This window comes from Citrus sinensis, chromosome 4, assembly GCF_022201045.2.
Source record: "Citrus sinensis cultivar Valencia sweet orange chromosome 4, DVS_A1.0, whole genome shotgun sequence".
NCBI lineage: Eukaryota > Viridiplantae > Streptophyta > Magnoliopsida > Sapindales > Rutaceae > Citrus > Citrus sinensis.
The window spans coordinates 8,166,104-8,186,659 of NC_068559.1; the positions used below are offsets into that span (position 1 = coordinate 8,166,104).

At 40.0% G+C, this 20,556-nt stretch overlaps 4 protein-coding genes and 1 non-coding gene across 5 annotated transcripts; 2 read left to right on the plus strand and 3 right to left on the minus strand.

Annotated features, from left to right (window-relative positions):
- The first annotated feature begins 3,873 nt into the window (after positions 1-3,873).
- Positions 3,874-5,073, plus strand: LOC112496008 (uncharacterized). The gene is made up of 2 exons (XM_052439854.1): positions 3,874-4,398; positions 4,504-5,073. Exons 1-2 carry the CDS (start codon positions 3,874-3,876, stop codon positions 5,071-5,073), a joined length of 1,095 nt encoding a protein of 364 aa, XP_052295814.1.
- A 2,082-nt stretch (positions 5,074-7,155) lies between these two features.
- On the minus strand, positions 7,156-7,890 carry LOC107174325 (uncharacterized). The gene has a single exon (XM_015525108.1). The coding sequence runs from the start codon at positions 7,888-7,890 to the stop codon at positions 7,156-7,158; it is 735 nt and encodes a 244-aa protein (XP_015380594.1).
- A 126-nt stretch (positions 7,891-8,016) lies between these two features.
- Positions 8,017-9,267, minus strand: LOC107174326 (uncharacterized). The gene is made up of 2 exons (XM_015525109.1): positions 8,559-9,267; positions 8,017-8,318 (listed from the first exon to the last, which is right to left on the minus strand). Exons 1-2 carry the CDS (start codon positions 9,265-9,267, stop codon positions 8,017-8,019), a joined length of 1,011 nt encoding a protein of 336 aa, XP_015380595.1.
- Positions 9,268-10,904: 1,637 nt separating this feature from the next.
- On the minus strand, positions 10,905-14,744 carry LOC127901723 (uncharacterized). Its single transcript, XM_052439106.1, has one exon. The coding sequence runs from the start codon at positions 14,726-14,728 to the stop codon at positions 14,174-14,176; it is 555 nt and encodes a 184-aa protein (XP_052295066.1). The 5' UTR covers positions 14,729-14,744; the 3' UTR covers positions 10,905-14,173.
- A 5,330-nt stretch (positions 14,745-20,074) lies between these two features.
- Positions 20,075-20,183, plus strand: LOC112496197 (small nucleolar RNA R71). The gene has a single exon (XR_003062695.2). It is a non-coding gene; the product is annotated as a small nucleolar RNA R71 (small nucleolar RNA).
- The last annotated feature ends 373 nt before the right edge of the window (positions 20,184-20,556 follow it).

The window sequence follows — 20,556 nt, forward strand, 5'->3', positions numbered from 1 at the left end:
TCTGCAAATTATTCAAAAAGCTTTTGGTTTTAAGGCAATGTTGATTAAGCCATATGAGAAATGACATATTTGATTTTTCCTGTAAACCCCATAACTGACTTGAGCGTCAGAGGGTTTATGTCGGAAAAAATTCCAGCACCTCTGACCATTCTCTGTAATTTCAGGTACTTATTGATTGTCAGCTTGAAGATTATATGCTCATGAATGTTCTGCTCATAGTCAGAGAATATTCTTAGAGATCAACCAGCAGCTTCCTACCAAACAAATTTAATGATGATGCAGGGATCTGAAATTGAGTCACTAACCAACTCGTTCGGATTTCGGCATCAACATTTGGCGCCGTCTGTGGGGATTTGAATAAAAAGCTACCACCAAATTAGTAGTTACCAAAGAAGCAGCGAACAATTAGATATGGATGTGCCAAGGAATGATGCTTTGAGGGAGGACAATGAAACTGTGGAGACAATCACTCTCCAGGAAATTGTAAACGAAGCCCGAGAGAGGATGATGCAAGATCGATTGGAGCGGATGGAGAAATAAATGGAGACTCTCGCGGCCATACTGGGTGAGCTAAGGGATGAGCGTAGAAGGGATTGTGAAACCCCCGTGGGAAGAGATGAAGTTGGAGCAGAACGCAGCCTCCGGAGGCGTAGGGTCGAGGAAATCCCTCCGCCGGCAGACCAACCTAATGGGGTTCATCCCCACAGAAGTACTGGTCGGGTTCTAGCAGAACGTGTGGATGAAGAGAGAGACCAACCTTGCCCCAGACGGGTACTGGAAATTGATGGGCGAGCAGCCAATGTTGATGCAGGATAGCTTAGACAGCGGTTGCATAACGCCGAGCATGAACGAGATCAGATAGCTGCGCATGATCCTGACCGTGCTGTAGAATTGGAGGTAGAGGTGCGCAGATTGGCACGGGTGATGGAGGAGATACAGGGTAAGAGAAAGCCCCCGAGCTGGAGGATAATGCTAGATGAAGAGTCTCTGTTATCAACCGAGATCATGGGTACCGTAATCCCAAGAGACTTCTGCTTTCCCGACCTCAAATACTCCGGGCGAAGTGACCCGCTGGTGCACATTGAGCATTTCAACGACATGACGGGTGTTCAGGGGTTGACACCAGCTCAGAGGTGTAGGGTGTTCCTATTGTCACTGGAGAGGCGAGCCCGAGAATGGTACCGCAAGTTGTCACGAGGAAGTATCAGAGGGTACGAGCAGATATGCCAAGAGTTGGCCGAGCAGTTCTGAGGAGCAATGGCCCCAGAAGATGATATGATGGAACTAATAGGGATGAAACAGGAGGAACAAGAATCCCTTCGGGATTTTGTAAAATGATACCACCGGGCTGTACTTGATTTGGGAGCTTTCAATCGCCCGCAGGCTTTGAGGGGATTAAAGGAGGGTGTGACGATAGGTCGGCTATGGTATAACCTGAGAAGTCCCCTAGTGTAGAATTATTAAGCGGGGTACGAGCAGGCGAAGAGAGACATTGAAATCGAAGAGGAAAAATCGGCAAGGATAAAGAGTGAACAGCTGGAGGAGCTAAGACGAAAGGAAAGGAAAACCCAAAGTGGGAGCGGGTCGGTAAAGCGAGCTGGGGAATCCTTAATGATGGGTGCAGTATTAGCTCGGTCTCGCCCTTACCCCATGGCTCAGAGACCGCAACAGGCCCAACACAATCGAGCTCAGCCCCCGCGACCCCCATTCCTGGAGCGGCAACGAGACTTCCGGCAGTTGGCTAACCATCCTTATCACAACACTCCCAGAGCATTACATACAGCCAACTCCAGAACTGGGCGATCAGGTCAGCTACCCTCAATGCCCGCTCGAAAGGATATTCATGATAGCCAAGCAGTCCAGCTGATTAACTACAACTTGGCATACAGACAGTACACCCCGTTAAAAGTCCCTATGGAGGAGTTGTATGAGAGAATCGAGGCACGAGGCCTGCTGTACCCTCCAGCCCCTATAACAAAACCTGCGCACCGACGGGATAAGAGCAGATTCTGTAAATTCCATGACACTCACGGTCACACTATCAGCCAATGTCGTGACTTAAAGATTCAGGTGGAGGATTTGGTGAGAAACCGTTACTTGGATGAATATGTAGATGGGGTGTCCCCCGTCATTGAATCACAATACACGCGGGATGAAGGAGCTGAGAGGGGCCTGGAACGTGAGCAGCTGACTATCCGTGTTATAGTAGGAGGGCCAACAGTGGCTGGGGATTCGAACAGGGCACGGAAGAACTATGGGAGATACGCCATGACCAGCAAAGAAGTGCTTTTCAATTTGCCAGCAGCCGAGAAGGCAAAAATGCGGCAAGTTCCCATTATGTGGACAGATGACGACGAAGAGGGTATTTTATATCCTCATGAGGATGCACTGGTGATTAAGGCAATGGTGGCTGGTACAGAATTGCGACGAATACTGATAGAGATGGGCAGCTCGGTCGACATCGTGTTTAAGTCGACCCTAGATGATATGGGAATTGCAGACTTGAAATTGGAACGAACAAATACATCCTTAAAGGGATTTGGAGGGGGACGATTAACTCCTATAGGGATCATCGAACTCCCGATTACTGTGGGGACAAAGCCGTTTGAAAGAACGATGATGCTGGACTTTGTCGTGGTAGAGGAAAGAAGCCCTTACGAGATAATACTTGGGAGACCGTTTATGAGGATAAGCCAATGCGTTGTATCCACGCATTATCTGCCACTGAAATACAGAGTAAATGGAGTGGTTGGCGTAGTAAAAGGCGACCAGAGGATGGCAAGGAGTTGTTATGCTACAGCGGCTAAGGAGACACTACAAGTTACTTCTCTAGATAACCGAGGAGATTCTAAAAAGGGCCGCCAAGAACCTGTTGAGAAACTGGAAGAGGTTGCGGTAAGCAAAAGCAACCCGAGCAGAGTGGTTAAGATCGGTTCAGGATTGGTTGGGGCAGTAAGAGGCAAGCTGGTGAAGTGCCTACAGTCTCGTGCAGATATATTCGCCTGGTCCCACGAGGACACGCCAGGAATTAATCGCGGGGTAGCTTGCCACAAGTTGGCAATCAAGAAGGAGGCGAGGCCGGTGAGGCAGAAGAGGAGATGCTTTAACCAGGAAAGGTACGAGGCCATAAACGCTGAGGTGGAGAAGCTGTTGAAAGCAGGATTTATAAGGGAGGCCAAGTACCCGGAGTGGATTTCCAATGTAGTACTGGTAAAAAAGGCCAACGGGAAATGGAGAATGTGTGTGGATTTCACAGATCTTAATAAGGCATGCCAGAAGGACAGTTTTCCCTTACCAATGATCGATCAATTGGTGGACTCAACAGCGGGTCACAGTCTGCTAAGCTTCATAGATGCTTTTTCGGGATACAACCAGATACCTATGGACGAGCAGGATGAGGAAAACACCACCTACATAACTAACATGGGTTTGTTTTGCTACAGGGTGATGCCATTTGGCCTGAAAAATGCAGGAGCTACCTATCAAAGGTTGGTGAACAAGATCTTCAAGCCATTGATCGGTCATACTATGGAGGTATATGTGGACGATATGATCACAAAGTCCAAAGAACCTAGGGATCACGTGAAACACTTGGAAGAGACCTTTGAATTGCTGAGGGAGTATGAAATGAAGCTAAACCCGAAGAAATATGCATTTGGGGTCAGCTTGGGCAAACTTTTGGGATTCTTGGTAAGCCACCGAGGGATCGAGGCCAACTCGAAAAAAATACGGGCGGTAACAGAAATGAGGTCCCCACGAACAGTTAAGGAGGTGCAGAGCCTTACCGGGAAATTGGCAGCATTGAACCGATTCATCTCGCGGGCCACAGATAAATGCCACTCTTTCTTCTAAACCATAAAGAAAGAGAGAAAGATGGAGTGGACATCAGAATGTGAGGAGGCGTTTGGGCAGCTGAAGGAATATCTGGCCCACGCCCCGTTACTATCAACTCCGAGAGAAGGTGACCAGCTGTTTTTGTACTTGGCAATCTCAAAACGGGCTACCAGCTCAGTATTAGTCCGAGAAGAAGAAGGGAAGCAACATCCTGTGTATTACACTAGCAAAGCCCTGGTAGACGCAGAAACTAGGTACCCATTGATGGAAAAATGGGCACAGGCTTTAATAACGGCAACACGAAAACCACGACCATATTTTCAGGCCCACCCGATAATTGTGATGACTGACCAGCCTCTTCGACAAATGCTTCAAAAACCAGATGCATCAGGGCGGTTAGTGAAATGGTCCGTGGAGCTGAGCGAATTCGACTTATCCTATAGGCCCCGAGGAGCAATCAAGGCCCAAGCCTTGGCTGATTTTATGGTTGACCGTGTTGAACCAGGGGAAGAGGTCCAAGAGGAACAACCAGTGGAACAGGAGGATCCAATGGGGGTGTGGCTGGTAATGGTTGATGGATCACGTAGTGAACAGGGATCCGCAGCAGGAGTTATAATACGAAGCCCAGAAGGGGTCGAGATATCCTATGCAGTAAAATTCGAGTTCTAGCTTACGAACAACCAAGCTGAATATGAGGCCTTCATTGCTGGGCTCAGGCTTGCACATGCACTACGGGCAGAAAGAGTAGAAATCCGAGCAGATTCCCAGCTAGTATGTAATCAGCTCAGCGATCAGTTCCAAGTAAGGGAAGAGAAATTGGGGCTTTATTTGAAGAAGGCGAAGCAAATGGTTGAACTCTTCAAAGAGCTAAAGGTGAAGCAGATATCCCGGAATGAAATTTACCGAGCAGACATGTTGGCTAGGATGGCCGGAACTATAGATCCTAAATTAATTAAGTCAGTTCCACTAGAGGTGAGAACCTCGCCGAGTATAGGGGAGGAAGTAGAGGTAATGAGAGTAAGCACTGAAGAATTCTGGATGGACCCGATTCTCACATACATCCGCGATGGCATTTTATCAGAGGACAAAAGGCAAGCAAGAAGGTTAAAATGCCGAGCAGCGAGGTACACACTACTCGATGGGGTGTTCTACCGCCGAGGATTCACCTTGCCCCTTTTGCGGTGTTTGGATGATGAAGAGGCAGATTATGTACTAAGGGAGATTCATGAAGGAATATGAGGAAATCATTTAGGAGCAAGAACTTTAGCCTTCAAGGCACTCCGGCAAGGATACTTTTGGCCAACCATGCACCAGGATGCGAAAAGGATGGCAAAGAGTTGTAAAATTTGTCAAAACTTCTCAGAGGTTCCTGCACAACCCCCAGAAAAGCTGACCACTATGACATCCCCGTGGCCTTTTGTTCAATGGGGAATCGACCTGATTGGTCCGTTACCGAAAGGCCGAAGAGCGGCAACCCATGCAATTATAGCAATAGACTACTTCACCAAGTGGGTAGAAGTAGGGGTCCTCAGCCAAATCACGGAGAAAAAGACAACGGATTTTATTTAGAAGAATATCATCTGCAGATACGGAATCCCTTATACCATCATTACAGACAATGAGAGGCAATTTGACAACAACAATTTCAAAGAATTTTGCCAGAACTTGGGGGTGGACTTGAAGTTCTGCACCCCCGCACACCCCCAGGCAAACAGACAAGTGGAAGCAGCCAACAAAGTGATAAAGAAACTCCTGAAGACTAGACTGGGAGAGAAGAAGGGAGCTTGGGTTGACGAGCTACCAGGGGTATTGTGGGCTTACCGGACAACTCACAAAACTGCTACAGGGGAAACCCCGTTTGCTTTAACTTTTGGTCATGAGGCGGTAGTCCTAACAGAAATTGAAGTAGGAACACATCGGATGGAATACTTCAATGAGGAACAAAATAGGGAGCAGATCTGCTTGAGCCGGACCTGCTGGAGGAGAAAAGAGCAGGGGCCTCGCAGAAAGTGGCACAGTGTCAACAAAGGGTCATACGTTATTACAACAAGAGCGTACGCATGAGGCAATTCCGAACAGGGGATTGGGTACTTAGGAAGGTGAATCAAAACACTAGGGATCCTAACCATGGTGCTCTTGGCCCGAAATGGGAAGGCCCGTATAGAGTGATACAAGCGACTGGACTAGGAGCTGATAAGCTAGCGTACCCAGACGGACGAGACGTGAAGAGGTCGTGGAACGCCGAGCACTTAAAGAAGTATTTCCAGTAAGCAAAGCGCTCTACTAAATCTTCATTTTGATAAGTTATATCTGTTAAGTGCATGATGACTTGTTGCACATGCATATATTCTGTATTTCTGTAACACATTCAAGTTTCAATAAAGAAGAATTCAGCATAAAATCCCCCTGCTAGCAAGCCCATTAAAAAGTTCTACTAACGCAAGTAAGTGCCTGCTTCTGCTCGGTCAATGAAAGACCAGTAATTAATTTTACGCAAATTTTACTAAGGCAAGTAAGTGCCTGCTTCTGCTCGGTCAACGAAAAACCAGCAGCTAATTTTAAGAAAATTCTACTAAGGCAAGTAAGTGCCTGCTTATGCTCGATCAACGAAAGACCAGCAGCTAATTTTACGCAAATTTTACTAAGGCAAGTAAGTGCCTACTTCTGCTCGGTCAACGAGAGACCAGCAACTAACTTTACGAAAATTCTACTAAGGCAAGTAAGTGCCTGCTTTTGCTCGGTCAACAAAAGACCAGCAGCTAATTTTACGCAAATTTTACTAAGGTAAGTAAGTGCCTGCTTCTGCTCGGTCAATGAGAGACCAGCAGCTAACTTTACGAAAATTCTACTAAGGCAAGTAAGTGCCTACTTCTGCTCTGTCAACGAAAGACCAGCAACTAATTTTACGAAAATTTTACCAAGGCAAGTAAGTGCCTGCTCCTGCTCGGTCAACGGACGACCAGCAGGCAATTTAACGACAATTTTACTAAGGCAAGTAAATGCCTGTCCCTGTTCGGTCATCGAAAGACCAATAGGCAATGTTACGAAAATTGTTCTAAGACAAGTAAATGCCTACTCCTGCTCGGTCAACAAAAGACCAGCAGGACATTTTGCGAAATTCGACTAAGGCAAGCGGACGCCTATCCTACTCGGTCCACTAAAGAACCAGTAGGCAAAATCAGATAAATTGTCAAATTATTTTACAGAAACGATCCATTAGCAAAAACCAGGCAAGAAAGCCAATAGAGAGCATCTAAAAATTTATGGATGTTCTAATGTTTACAAAACAAATAAAAATCTAGAGTTTACACAAAAATAGACCTAAAGATTAGGAGAGTCAACGGCTCCAGCAGCTGAAGGATCAGCAATCTCGGGAGGTGGAAGATCAGCAACACCGGAAGGAGGAGGCATGGATCCTTGACCCACTTCCAAGGCACGACCCCCAGCTTCCCCCTCCTGCATCCCATCTAAAGGGGCCTCCACCTGATCCTGCTCACCCCGCTCCTTATCTGCCTGGCCGACCTCTGCCATATACCGCTGCACTCCAGCCTCCAGCTTGCTCATGTCCAGCTCGGGATATTCCTCCTTAAGCACAGACATGATGCACTTATACGAGAAAGCAACCCCAGAGTCATACTCGGCATCCAGCCGATCATCCACATCAGCAGATTTGCCTTTCTCCTCAGCCAGCTGCTCGCTCTGAGATTTAATTTCTCCCTCGAGAGCGGTCCTCAAAGTATTTCTCTCACTTTGAGTAGCCTGAAGATCAGACTTTAGGGCACCCAACTCACCCTCAAGTTTGGAGGTGGTGGACTCGGCAACAGCAACTTTCTCCTCCAGATCCGTGATCTGCTTGTTCAGCTCAGCCAGCTTCTCCTTCAAGCGATCAGCAGATTCAGCTTTTTTCTTCAACTCCTGATTGTCAGCTTGAAGCCTTCTTTCCTGGCGCGTGGACCCGTTCTTGTAACACGAAACCAAGGTGGCCAGCCTGAAGGAGACTCTTTGAACAAAACCAGCTAGCTCGGAGAGGTCCATACTCTCGATGTCCTTCACCATCTTGGGCCCTACCGATTTTCTGTAATCCTTCTGATACGGGCTCAGGTAGTCACCTTGATCCCGAGATGGAATAGGAGAGGATTGGTCCCCAGACTGGATGCTGACCTCAAGACTCTTATCGGAAGTTTACTCCTCACCACTCTTACGAGGTGGAGGAGGAGGCAGAGCAAGAACAAGAGCCTTGGAAGGACCGACGCTGGTTTTCTTTGGAGGAGAGGGAGGGTTGCTGGAGCTGCTTGGAGCTCGACCACATTTTCTACTCATTGCGCTGAGGATCTTGTTATCCATTTCGGCAGCTATGTCCACTAAACCCGAATCGACCAGGCTTGTTGGTGACAAGAGGTCTTGGCAGGTAGACGCGTTCACCAGAGCAGTTTCAACCTGAAGCAAAGGTCGTTCTTCAAGCCCCCCGATCAAACCCCACGACTCTGAAATAGCAAAAAAAGTTAAAGAACCCAATAAGTGGCAATTTGATTGAGAATATAGGCAAAAATGAACGACCTGGGGTGACAAAATGCGTTGGAAGGTAAATATCCCACCAAGCGACCGGACAACTGGACACTAGTTTCCTCTAGCAAAGAAGAATTTGTTATTCTAATTTTTACATGAAGAAGGAAACCCAGTAATCGATTTCCTCTTTGCAGAACTGGACATGAAGTAGTACTAGCCTGCTTCCCTTGGGCTACTCCGCAGCTGGTACAGATGCTTCACTTCAACAAGGGAAGGCTCCTCTGACCCGCACCTCTCCCACAACACAAACATAGCCGAGAGAACCCTCCACCCATTTGGGTGTAGCTGAGCTAGGGCCAGGTGCATACCGCCCAGTATCTTGGCAAAATATCGTTGAAGGGGTAGCTGAGCTCCTAGTCTGAAACTCTCCAAGTGCATCGTCACATACCCCTTCAGAGGCCGACTAGGAACATCACCTTTCCCAGGAACTACAAGGAGAACCTCCGGGGGAATGTTGTAGAGGTTCCTAAGCTTAAATAGATCAGTGGGGGTGGTGGCACAAGCTATGAGATCAATAGAGTAAGAATCCGCCTCCACCCTATGGCCAAGATTCCTTTTCTTAGCGGGTCCGCTCGGCTCGGAACTGCTTCCCTTACCATCACTCACTTCTTTAGGGACCCTAACCCCACCAGAACCGTGGTTCTCACCCAAGCCCGACGCAGGTCCCTCTCTATTTCCTACAAGCTCTAATTCAGGGGAAGGTGAAATGGTCAGGGGACATGGGTACTCAAGGGTATCCCTGCCATGAGAGGGGCCTATACTACTAGATGGGTGTAAAACATCAGTGGGTATTGACAGGTTAAAGTCTGAATCCCCTGTTTCTTCGTCACTCTCATCAGCGATTAACTTCCTTTTTCGATTTGACATATCGAAATCCCAAAAGAAAACAAAGCAAACTCGGGTATACGGATACAAAAGGGGCCACAAAGAACCCAATCGACAACAACCAGAGAAGAAGTTAAAAACTATACCTGGAATAAACTGGCACTGATGGCGCTGCCGTGACAGAAAAATACCCAGCAAGTGGATACTCTGGACGCGGGAAGGGTGAGCAAAGTTAAAGAAGGATTCGGTTAATGACAAAGAGACGAATAGCAAAACAATGACGGTTTCAATCTAGGGATTTGAAACGAAAAAGGGGAAATGGAAGCATTTAAGTGATGGGAATGCCAGCTCACTCAATGTATATCGAGGATGGATAGCCCGTCGTTTCAAATTTTAAATACGAAGAGTCAGGAAGCGCCATGTCACTCACCGTTATAAAAGGCCTGATAAGACATAAGCCCAAATATATATGAGATATATTCGTAAGGGCCCATACACGGATAAAAATCTTTTCGGACGAAAGAGGGAACCTAAGGTCCATCCCAATAAACAGAAGACCAGATGGGAAGTTTCCCAGGCCGATAAGATTCGATTATCAGTTTCTACTCTAAACTCGTTGCACTCGCAAGACCAGAAACTGGGGGACTGGTGTTAAGTGAATAAGAGTACCAGCTCGGCACCATTTTCAATACAAACAGTGAGCCAATTCTAAGCAATTATTCAAACCTTAATTGTATCGTTTTCCCGTAAACACCTTGTGCTAACTTAGGCATCAGAGGGTTTACGCTGGTAAAACCACCGGCGTCTCTGATCCACTTTTGTGAACGCAGACTTAACGAGAGAAAGGAGGACAATTTTAACTTCAGGGGCTAGAGCGATCGTTGAAGCAAGAAGGGATTGACATCTTCATTGTTGATAACATAACGTTGGTGTAAAAATCTGGTCGGGCAAAGGGCGAGCAGATTTCAGTGACACAACTTAAAAATAAATTTTAACTCCCAAGTATAAGAGTGTCTTGTTGTATTATAACTCGGTGAGTCCGAGGTCGATCCACAGAGAAAAGATTTAATTAGTTTATTTTATTTTATCTAAAAATTGAAATTAAAACTTGAATATAAACAACTTAATTTAAATGAAACTATGGAATTGAACTAGTTAGGGTTATGGATCCACTCTTAGAAATAAATAAAACTTAATAAATTCTTTTTGCCAATTTGTTTTAGATTTATTACCCAAAAGATTAATTATACAAATTATTATTATTTTCCCTTTAATTTTATGATGGATTAAGTATTTATTGTGCCTAAACTTAATTTGTCTACAATAAGTCAAAATACCATTTTACCATGCCTTATATTAAGATCTTAAGAATTTATTGTGCCAAATTCATTTGTTTGTCTACAATAAATCAAAATTTCAAAATATAAAACATGTATAAAATTAAATAGAAAATAATTTAATTTATAAAATTAAACATAGAATTTGATTAAATCATATTTATTTCTTAAGAGTTTCACCTTCCCCTAACTAATATTATTTAGTTAAGCATAATTAAAATAAAAAGAAGTAGTAAAATTGAATTACTTATAATTAAAAGAAATAAAAACAACTAAAATTGGAAATAAAACTAATTTTATTAATGAAAATAATTATACAAAATATTAAAAACACACCTGGAAATCAAGATTACAAGGAGATGGAGAGAATTTGAGAAGAAGAGAGTTGTAGAGAGATGATCAAAACATAAAAATGAGGCTCTATTTATAGAAAAATAAATTCATAATCCAGTACTTTGCGGTCCATCATAGGCTTCATGCATGTGCTCCTCACAACCCTTAGATCAAGATCCAATGGCTGGTCAAACTTCCAAAGTCAACATCACACATGGCATCATTTGACTCGTCCGATTTACCCAAAGAACGGTTGAGATTTGGCGGGTTAATGGGTGGATCGGGTCGACCCGAATACAAAGATTCGGATGCTCCAACTTGCTTCACCAACCATTGCCACGTGGCACAATCATGGCCATTGAATCATGAACGGTTGAGATTTAGTCAAGATTGCCAGTTATCCCATGCACTCATATCTATTGTAAGCTCATTTCATCATCCAATCAGTGCTCGGTCAACAGGAAAAGTCAACTTTTTTTAAACAAGCCCAATTTTAAGCCGATCTTGACTGATCTTAAGGTTTTCGGACCTCCGGAATCCAAATTTGACCTCCGTTTATCTGTTTGAAGCCTCGAAGTACGTGAAATTAATAATTTTCCTAATAAACACATAAAAATACACAAAATTAAATATACTTAAAACATAATTAATAATTCATAATATATTACATAAACACAAATATAAATTATAACATAAGCATAAAATAACATATTATCGCTTGATAATTAAATAATTTTTAATACTAATCACACCCCCTAACCAGCTTATTGCTAGCCCTCTAGCAATTAAAGCGTTATATTAAGATTTATAAAATTCACATGCAAGTTAATAGTTGTTCATCTATCCTCTAAATTACCAAATAAATGAACTCTCCCAAATTCCTTTACCACATTGATGTTCACTCATTATCCAGAATATCATCAAACCTTCTTTTGTGCTCAAGTAATTAACACAATACTTATGGGGCTTCATTAAAAGAAAAACAACATTTTCGTTCTAAAATTCATTAGAAATTATATCTTTAGGCAATAGATTATTCATACATTTTTTTTTATATTACATTTCTAACCCGTGTAGCGAGCTTTAGGTCAGTGACTCCCAGACCAGTTGGCCTTAGGGCACTAGGTGTTGAAGCACCCCTACGGACTTAATTACTCGGGTTTCTAATAAACAAACAATATATCTATTACCCATGTAGCGAGCTTTAGGCCAGTGACTCCCAGACCGGTTGACCTTAGGGCACTAGGTGTTGAAACACCCCTACGGACTTAATTACTCGAGTTTCTAGATATAACAAAATTAAAAACATTTTTTCCTTCTTTTTTTTTGATTTTTTTTGTTTTTTTGTTTTTTTGTTTTTTTTTTTGGAAATATACACTGTCTACTACCTTAGATACTATTCCTAATAAATCAAAAGAACTAAATGCTGTAAAACTTTAACTTACAACCCACTAGTATGTGTCATAGTGTGTGTGTGAAGAATGATTCAATAATACCTGTTAAATGAGTAAACAATTAAATAAATTAATAACCAAGTGGAGAGTTCACAAATTTGAGTAATTCAAAGAAAAGGGAACAAAAACAACTTACTATGAATCTCAAAATCAAAATATAATACAACAAGACTATTAGGATGCGTCTCAAAAGTTGTGACTCTTTACACGGCCATCCTAGACAAAAAACAATTTTTTTTGTTTTTTTTTTGTTTTTTTTAACAAAGAAAAGAAAAGAGAAAAGAGAAAAACAACACACATATTTAAAACATACGTCAATTATCCCCACCCCGCAACCTAATCTAAACATTATCTTAACAGTTTATAATTTTATAGATATGCAAAAAGAAAAAAAATAAATAAAAATAAAAGAGAATAATAAAAGAAGAAGAAGAGGAGATCTCACCTGAACTTGATGCAGAAGCTTAAAAGTAAGTAACAAAGATGAAGAAAAAGTCAATTTTTTTTTTTAACAACACCCTTAAGATTAAGAAGATGCGTTTCTAGAGAGACTACATTCTCTATATCCTGCCATCTTCGACTCAAATTTGTCCTAAGTTAGTCTTTACAAAAAAAAAAAAATTGTTTTTGTTTTTGTTTGTTTTTTTTTTTTGTAAACACATAACCAGGACTAAGACATTCCACAATTATCAACTATTCCCTCCCCCCAACCTGAAAAAGACATTGTCCTCAATGTTTTAAAAGGAAAGAGAAAAAGTGTAGAAGACATCACATGAACACTACAACAGAAAATATTTACAAACGGAGAATTAAATCTAAATCGCACTTTTTATTACTGCTACTGTTACCGTTACCGTCATTAGTTGACCAATTCAGTGCAACAGTCTGTGGATTTGGCTCTGGTGTATAAGCTTGCAAAAGATCAAGTAACTCATTAGCAGTAGAAGCAGAGATAAAGAGTTTTTTTACAGAATGTGGAACAAAATGATTCTTTATTGCATGGTTAATAAAAGTTAGCAAGCCGTCATAAAAATTATTAACATTTAACAAACCGATGGGTTTTTTATGAATATTCAAGTGGGCCTAAGATGCAAATGTAATTAGTGCCTCAAAAGTTGCAAGATCTCCTGGCAAGAAAATAAAAGCATCAGCATGATTCATCATTTCAGATATTCTCTCTTGCATACTTGATACCACTAATTCTTCTCCAATTGGTGGGCCAGACATGCACACTAGCGGTTTTATGGGTTTTGGGATAATGCCGAGTACTTGGCTTCCTCTGGTAAAAACAGCTTCTGAGACAAGTCTTGATAACCCTCGTTCACCTCCTCCCACAAGATGCAGTTTCCTCTCTGCTATGACACGACCAAGATCTACAGCTACCTGAATGAATTCTTTGTACTTTCCATAGTGAAACCCAGAAAGCACACAAATATTTTTGAATTGTTTACTCGAAGATGCTGCCATTGGACTAATTTTTCAAAAACAAGTTGTGAGTGTTTGAAAAATGAGCTCATATTTAAAGATCTTGGTGACATAAATAATGAGAAACAGCTGTAAATGGGTTGGCATATTTGTCAAATGACGAGGAAAGCTCGTGGCTCAATAATTCAAAAACAAACAGTAAAAAAAAGTAATAATTAAAAAAAACAAACAGTAAAAGAAACCAAATAAATACAAAATCACATCGCTAAATGCAATAATGCAAATGATAAAATAATAGTAAAGTAAAATAACAGTGAAGTGAAAGGATATTTACAGGTAGTTGTGATTGTGGCTCACATCTTCCTCTGGTTTTACGTCCAGTAACGGCTTGAACGCCCTCTATGGGTCGAGGATCGGCTTCCCATCCAGTTTTCTTATAAACTGGCAAACAGGGTCTTTTTGAGTCAGATTCCCAAGACTTAACTGTGCACTTTGTTTTTGGAATAGTATCCACAAATTGTAAATCTCACGTTGCACAATTCCGCTTTGATGCGTCTCAAGAGATCGTAAGATATCATCCAACGATTCTTTACTCATGCCATCTTTAACGAATTTAATTTTATCTTCACGAGTATCATAAACCATTCCTAAACATTTACAATCCGGCCGTTTGCAACCAAGTCTTACACAGTTATGACATTTTGAGCCAAGTCGTTTAGCTCTCCTTTTCTTAGCAAACGTACTTTTACCAAAACCAGGCATGTAAGAAACAAATTGACCAGAAAACTCACCTGCTAATCGAACCTTTGCTTCAATTAACCAACGAATGTCAGAAGGAATGCCATTGATCATTAACAAACGCAGTCGTTTACAACGAGCTTTGTAAATTTTCCTGAGGGCATTCTGAGGGAGAGAGGGAAAATGCTTATGGAGTTTATGTTGTATTTCTTCCATGTTTGATTTTGGGGTTTCAGTTATTGTGGGAAACTGAAGATACCGACTTAAGAAGTCACGGAGTACCGTTATCCGCCATTTTTACGGGAAAATAAATCAAAACACACCAAAATCAAATCTGCAAAATCAAATCAAGCGTGAAAGCGAGTAAAAAGAAGCACACAATATAAAAGGAAAATGAACTTACATTCGTCCTCTCATTGAGTTAACCTCAAGCTCCATTTGAAATTCATATATGCCACTCTCTACTGTTCTGAGTTGTCCCTCTAGATCCTCAACATAGGACACGAATTCTGGTGGTTGCAGATCCCAAAGTGGATGTGATTTACAGCTTTGTATCAGGCCTCTTAAGTGAAATTTTATACGCCGGAATCTTTTAAGATGTGCGAACATGTATTTTCTCATTGAGGTGCTCATGATGTAAAATGAAAATTGATGAGAGAATGTACAACTGTCAAACAAACACGCTTACACAAGAAAAACAATGTTAAAAAAAAACTATGTACAGTGCATCAATCTAAGGAAAAAAAAGTCAAACAATGAAACGGTAAAATAATAGTAAAACAAAAAAAATCATTAAAGACTTAATCAAGAACTGGTGGGTCATCCAAATTAATTTCGGTGTCCTCGTCACGTGGGTGATGTTCCAGATATGGTTTTAACCTTTGACCATTGACTTTAAATGTGACACCGTTATTTGGATTCTCAATTTCTATGGCCCCATATGAATATACATTTTTTACAACAAATGGGCCACTCCATTTTGACTTTAACTTTCCTGAAAATAAATGAAGACGAGAATTATAAAGCAACACTTTTTGACCAATCTCAAATGTTTTTTGAAAAATTCTTTTATCATGAAATGCTTTTGTTCTTGCCTTAATAATTCTTGAATTTTCATATGCATCATTCCTTAATTCCTCAAGTTCATTCAATTGCAATTTTCGCACATTACCAGCATCATCCAAATTTGAATTAAAAGCTTTAATAGCCCAAAGTGATTTATGTTCAAGTTCAACAGGTAAATGACAAGGTTTACCATAAATTAACCGATAGGGCGACATTCCTAATGATGTTTTAAATGCAGTGCGGTAAGCCCAAAGTGCATCATTAAGTCTAAGAGACCAATCTTTTCGGTTTGGGTTAACCGTTTTTTCCAAAATTTGTTTTATCTCCCTATTTGCTAATTCAACTTGACCATTTGTTTGAGGATGATAAAGGGTAGCAATTTTATGTGTAATTCCATATTTCTTCATTAAAGACTCAAATGACTTATTACAAAAATGCTTACCTCCATCACTGATAATGGCTCGAGGGATTCCAAATCGACTTAAAATATTTTCTCTTAAAAATTTAATCACAGTTTTACTGTCATTATTTCGACAAGAAATTGCTTCAATCCATTTTGAGACATAATCAACTGCAACTAATATATACACAAATCCAAAAGATGATGGAAATGGACCCATGAAATCAATTCTCCAACAGTCAAATATTTCAATTTCAAGTATGAGATTTAAGGGCATCATGTTTCTTTTTGTAATTGATCCCAATTTTTGACATTTTTCATAACTTTTGCAAAATTCATATGTGTCTTTAAACATGGTAGGCCAATAAAATTCACACTGTAAAATTTTAGCAGTAGTTTTTCTTGAAGAAAAGTGACCACCACATGCTTCAGAATGACAAAAATTAATGACACTACTTACCTCATTATCAGGAATACATCGCCGAAAAATTTGATCTGGGCAATATTTGAACAAATAAGGATCATCCCAATAAAATTTCTTTACTTCAACAAAAAATTTCTTCTTCTCTTGAGCATTCCATTGCAAAGGCATTTTACCTGTAACAAGAAAATTAACAATATTAGCATACCATGGCATTGAAGTAACAGAAAATAAAAATTCATCAGGGAAAGAATCATTTATGGGTGTTATATCATTGCAGAATTCGGATGTGAGTCTTGATAGATGATCAGCAACAACATTTTCAGCACCCTTTTTATCTTTGATGGTAAGGTCAAATTCTTGTAGTAACAAAATCCAACGAATTAGTCTCGGTTTGGCATCCTGTTTACTCATCAAATATCTCACAGCAGCATGGTCAGTAAACACAACAGATTTAGAGCCAAGCAAATATGAACGGAATTTGTTTAATGCAAATACCATAGCAAGTAATTCTTTTTCAGTTGTAGAATAATTCATTTGAGCACTATCCAAAGTCTTGCTCGCATAATAAATCACAAAAGGCTTACCATCCATTCTTTGTCCTAAAACAGCACCAACAGCAAAATCACTTGCATCACACATTAATTCAAATGGCAAAGACCAATCAGGAGATTGCATAATAGGTGCAGATGTTAAAAGACAAATTATTTTTTCAAAAGATTTTTGGCAATCATCATTCCATTCAAACGGTGCATCTTTTAATAAGAGGTTACAAAGTGGTTTAGATATGGCACTAAAGTTTTTTATAAACCTCCTATAAAATCCTACATGTCCTAAAAAGGATCGCACATCTCTAACTGTTTTTGGTTGTGGCAATTTAGATATGACTTCGATTTTTGCTTTGTCAACTTCAATTCCTTTAATAGAAACAACATGACCCAAAACAATTCCAGAAGTAACCATGTAGTGACATTTTTCCCAATTCAACACGAGTTCTTTTTCAACACATCTTTTTAAAACTTTCTCCAAATTATCAAGGCAATCATCAAAAGAATTCCCAAACACAGTCAAATCATCCATAAAGACCTCTAAACAATGTTCAACCATATCACAAAAAATGTTTAACATACATCTTTGAAATGTTGCAGGAGCATTACAAAGCCCGAATGGCATTCTTTTAAATGCAAATGTTCCAAAAGGACATGTGAATGTGGTCTTTTCTTGGTCCTCAACTGCTATAGGAATTTGATAATAACCTGAATATCCATCTAAAAAACAGTAGTATGGATGTCCTACTACTCTTTCTAAGATTTGGTCAAGGAATGGTAATGGAAAATGATCTTTTCTAGTGGCTTCATTTAATTTTCTATAATCAATGCACATGCGCCAACTAGATGTAATTCGTGTTGGAATTAATTCACCTTTTTCATTTTTAACAACAGTGATTCCAGATTTTTTAGGCACTACTTGTGTAGAACTTACCCACTTACTATCAGAAATAGGGTAGATAATTCCCACATCAAGTAATTTAAGGACTACTGTTTTGACTACCTCTTTCATGTGTGGGTTTAATCTTCTTTGAGGTTGTTGACATATTTTAGCATTTTCTTCCAAATTAATTCTATGTGTGCAGATTAAGGGATTAATGCCTTTAATGTCATTTAAAGTCCATCCTATTGCATTTTTATGCTTTTTAAGAACAGTTAGTAACTTATCTTCTTGGTCGCTTGTTAAAGTAGAAGAAATCACAACAGGATAAGTTTGTTCTTCTCCAAGAAAAGCATATTTCAATCCTTCAGGCAAAGGTTTCAATTCCATTTTAGGTGCTTCTTGTTGTTCTGTCTTTTCAATACTTCCAAGCTCCTCAAATTTTGGCTCGTCATCATAATTTTGCGAAGTCTGCATAGAATCAAGCAACAAATTTATATTAGAAATATCAAGTTCAAGTTGCTTATTTGACTCAATTGAATTAACTAAACAAACATTAGAAAGTTCAGAAAAATCCCCTTTTTGAATATTTTCCTCGATACAAGATTCAAACAATTCCTTTTGTTCATCAGTATCATCTTCATTCTCATTTTCTTCATTAGGTTGCCTGCACATGTTGAAAACATTCAATTTCAAAGTCATATTCCCAAAGGATAAATTCATTAAACCATTCCTACAATTAATCAAAGCATTAGCAGTTGCTAAAAATGGTCGACCTAAAATTACAGGAATTGGTTTGTAATTATTCACAACAGGTTCAGTTTCCAAGACAATAAAATCCACAGGATAAATAAATTTATCAACTTGTACTAAAACATCTTCCACTATTCCTTTTGGTACTTTAACTGATCTATCGGCAAGCAAAAGTGTAGTTGAAGTTGATTTTAACTCACCAAGATTAAGTTGAAGATAAACTGAATATGGAAGCAAATTAACACTAGCACCAAGATCTAGTAAAGCATGCTCAATTCTGTGGTTACCAATAATACAAGAAATGGTAGGACAACCAGGATCTTTATATTTCAACTTATTATTAGTAGACAGAATTGTACTTACCTGTTTGGCCATGAAAGCACTCTTTCTTACCTTCAATTTCCTCTTAACAGTGCACAAGTCCTTTAAAAATTTGGCATATGAAGGAACCTGCTTGATTGCATCTAATAGAGGAATGTTAACTTTCACTTGCTTAAAGATTTCATAAATTTCAGAAAAGTGGTTTGATTTCTTTGGTTTATTCAATGCATGCGGAAATGGTGGTTCAGGTGGAACACTAGTTATTTCTTCACTAGGTGTAAGTTCATTTAGTCCTTCCTTACCCTTTGAATTTTCATCATTTTCATAAGGTTCAGGCATAGGTCTATCAACAACCTTACCACTACGAAGAGTTATAACTGACTTGACTTGGTCTGTGGGTGGATTTTGTTGAATTTTAGGATTTGGTTGTGGTTGGGCTGGAAATTTTCCTTTTTCTTGAATGGTGAGTGCAGAAGCAATTTTAGCAAGAGTATCTTTCAAATCAGAAAAAGTTTGTGCATTTTGATTGTTAATAACATCTTGCTTTCTGATGAATGAATGCATTGTGTCTTCCAGATTTTTCCAGGGTGGTGGAACATATGGTGCATAAGGCTGAGGATTTTGAAAATTTTGTGGAGGTGGTGCTTGTGAAGATTGTGCATTATTATTATTCCTCCAACTGAAATTCGGATGATTTCTCCAACCAGGATTATAAGTCTGTGAATATGGGTTTGGTTTATTGAAAGTGTTAATGACATTAGCTTGATCATTTAGACATTCTTTAAGTGCAGGCAAAGTGGGACACTCTTGAGTGAAATGATCATTCGAATTACATATGTTACATGCAATTTCTTGAACAGATTTTACTTGATCACTCTTTTTATGCTCCAAAGCTTCAACTTTCCTAACTAGGGATGCAAATTTTGCTTGTAAATCATGATCTTCCCTAAGGTTATGGATTCCTCCACTAGATGGAGATGATTGTTGCTTATTTGTCAATTCAAAAGTTCCAACAGTATCCCAATGTTGTGCATTTTCAGCTAATTGGTCAAGGTAATCTAGTGCATCTTCAGGATTTTTATCCCTAAATTCACCATTACACATCATTTCAACAACCTGTCTACTTTGGGGTATTAAGCCCTCGTAGAAATAAGTGACCAATCGCCAAGTTTCAAAACCATGATGTGGGCATATGTTAAGCAACTCTTTAAACCTATCCCAACATTGGTATAATATTTCTCCATTTTTTTGAGTGAAAGAAGTGATTTGCCTTTTAAAAGAATTTGTTCTATGAGTGGAAAGAATTTTTTCAAAAACTGTTCTTGCATGTTATTCCAAGTTCTTACTGATCCAGATCTAAGGTTTTGTAGCCAAGTTTTAGCTTTATCTTTTAATGAAAAAGGAAAAAGCTTTAATCTAATTATGTTCATGCTACAATTTTGGTCCGTGTATGTATTACAAACTTCCTCAAAATCTCTTAGATGCAAGTACGGATTCTCAGATTCTAAACCATGAAATGTTGGTAAAAGTTGGATAATACCTGGTTTAAAGTTGAATCGAGATGCTTCTGGAGGAAATACTATGCACGACGGTGCTCCGGTTCTGGTTGGATTCATGTAGTCTCTCAGAGTCCTTGGTTGATTCTGATCATGCCCA

What these genes read in the sequence shown, in the direction of transcription:
- LOC112496008 (XM_052439854.1), top strand. Translation starts at nt 3,874, where the DNA reads ATGGAGTGGACATCAGAATGTGAGGAGGCGTTTGGGCAGCTGAAGGAA. An exon ending in ATCCAATGGGGGTGTGGCTG is followed by an intron (nt 4,399 to 4,503) that starts GTAATGGTTGAT and finishes TTCGAGTTCTAG; the next exon opens with CTTACGAACAACCAAGCTGA.
- LOC107174325 (XM_015525108.1), bottom strand. Translation starts at nt 7,890, where the DNA reads ATGGTGAAGGACATCGAGAGTATGGACCTCTCCGAGCTAGCTGGTTTT.
- LOC107174326 (XM_015525109.1), bottom strand. Translation starts at nt 9,267, where the DNA reads ATGTCAAATCGAAAAAGGAAGTTAATCGCTGATGAGAGTGACGAAGAA. An exon ending in GAGTAGCCCAAGGGAAGCAG is followed by an intron (nt 8,319 to 8,558) that starts GCTAGTACTACT and finishes TTGCTATTTCAG; the next exon opens with AGTCGTGGGGTTTGATCGGG.
- LOC127901723 (XM_052439106.1), bottom strand. Translation starts at nt 14,728, where the DNA reads ATGGAAGAAATACAACATAAACTCCATAAGCATTTTCCCTCTCTCCCT.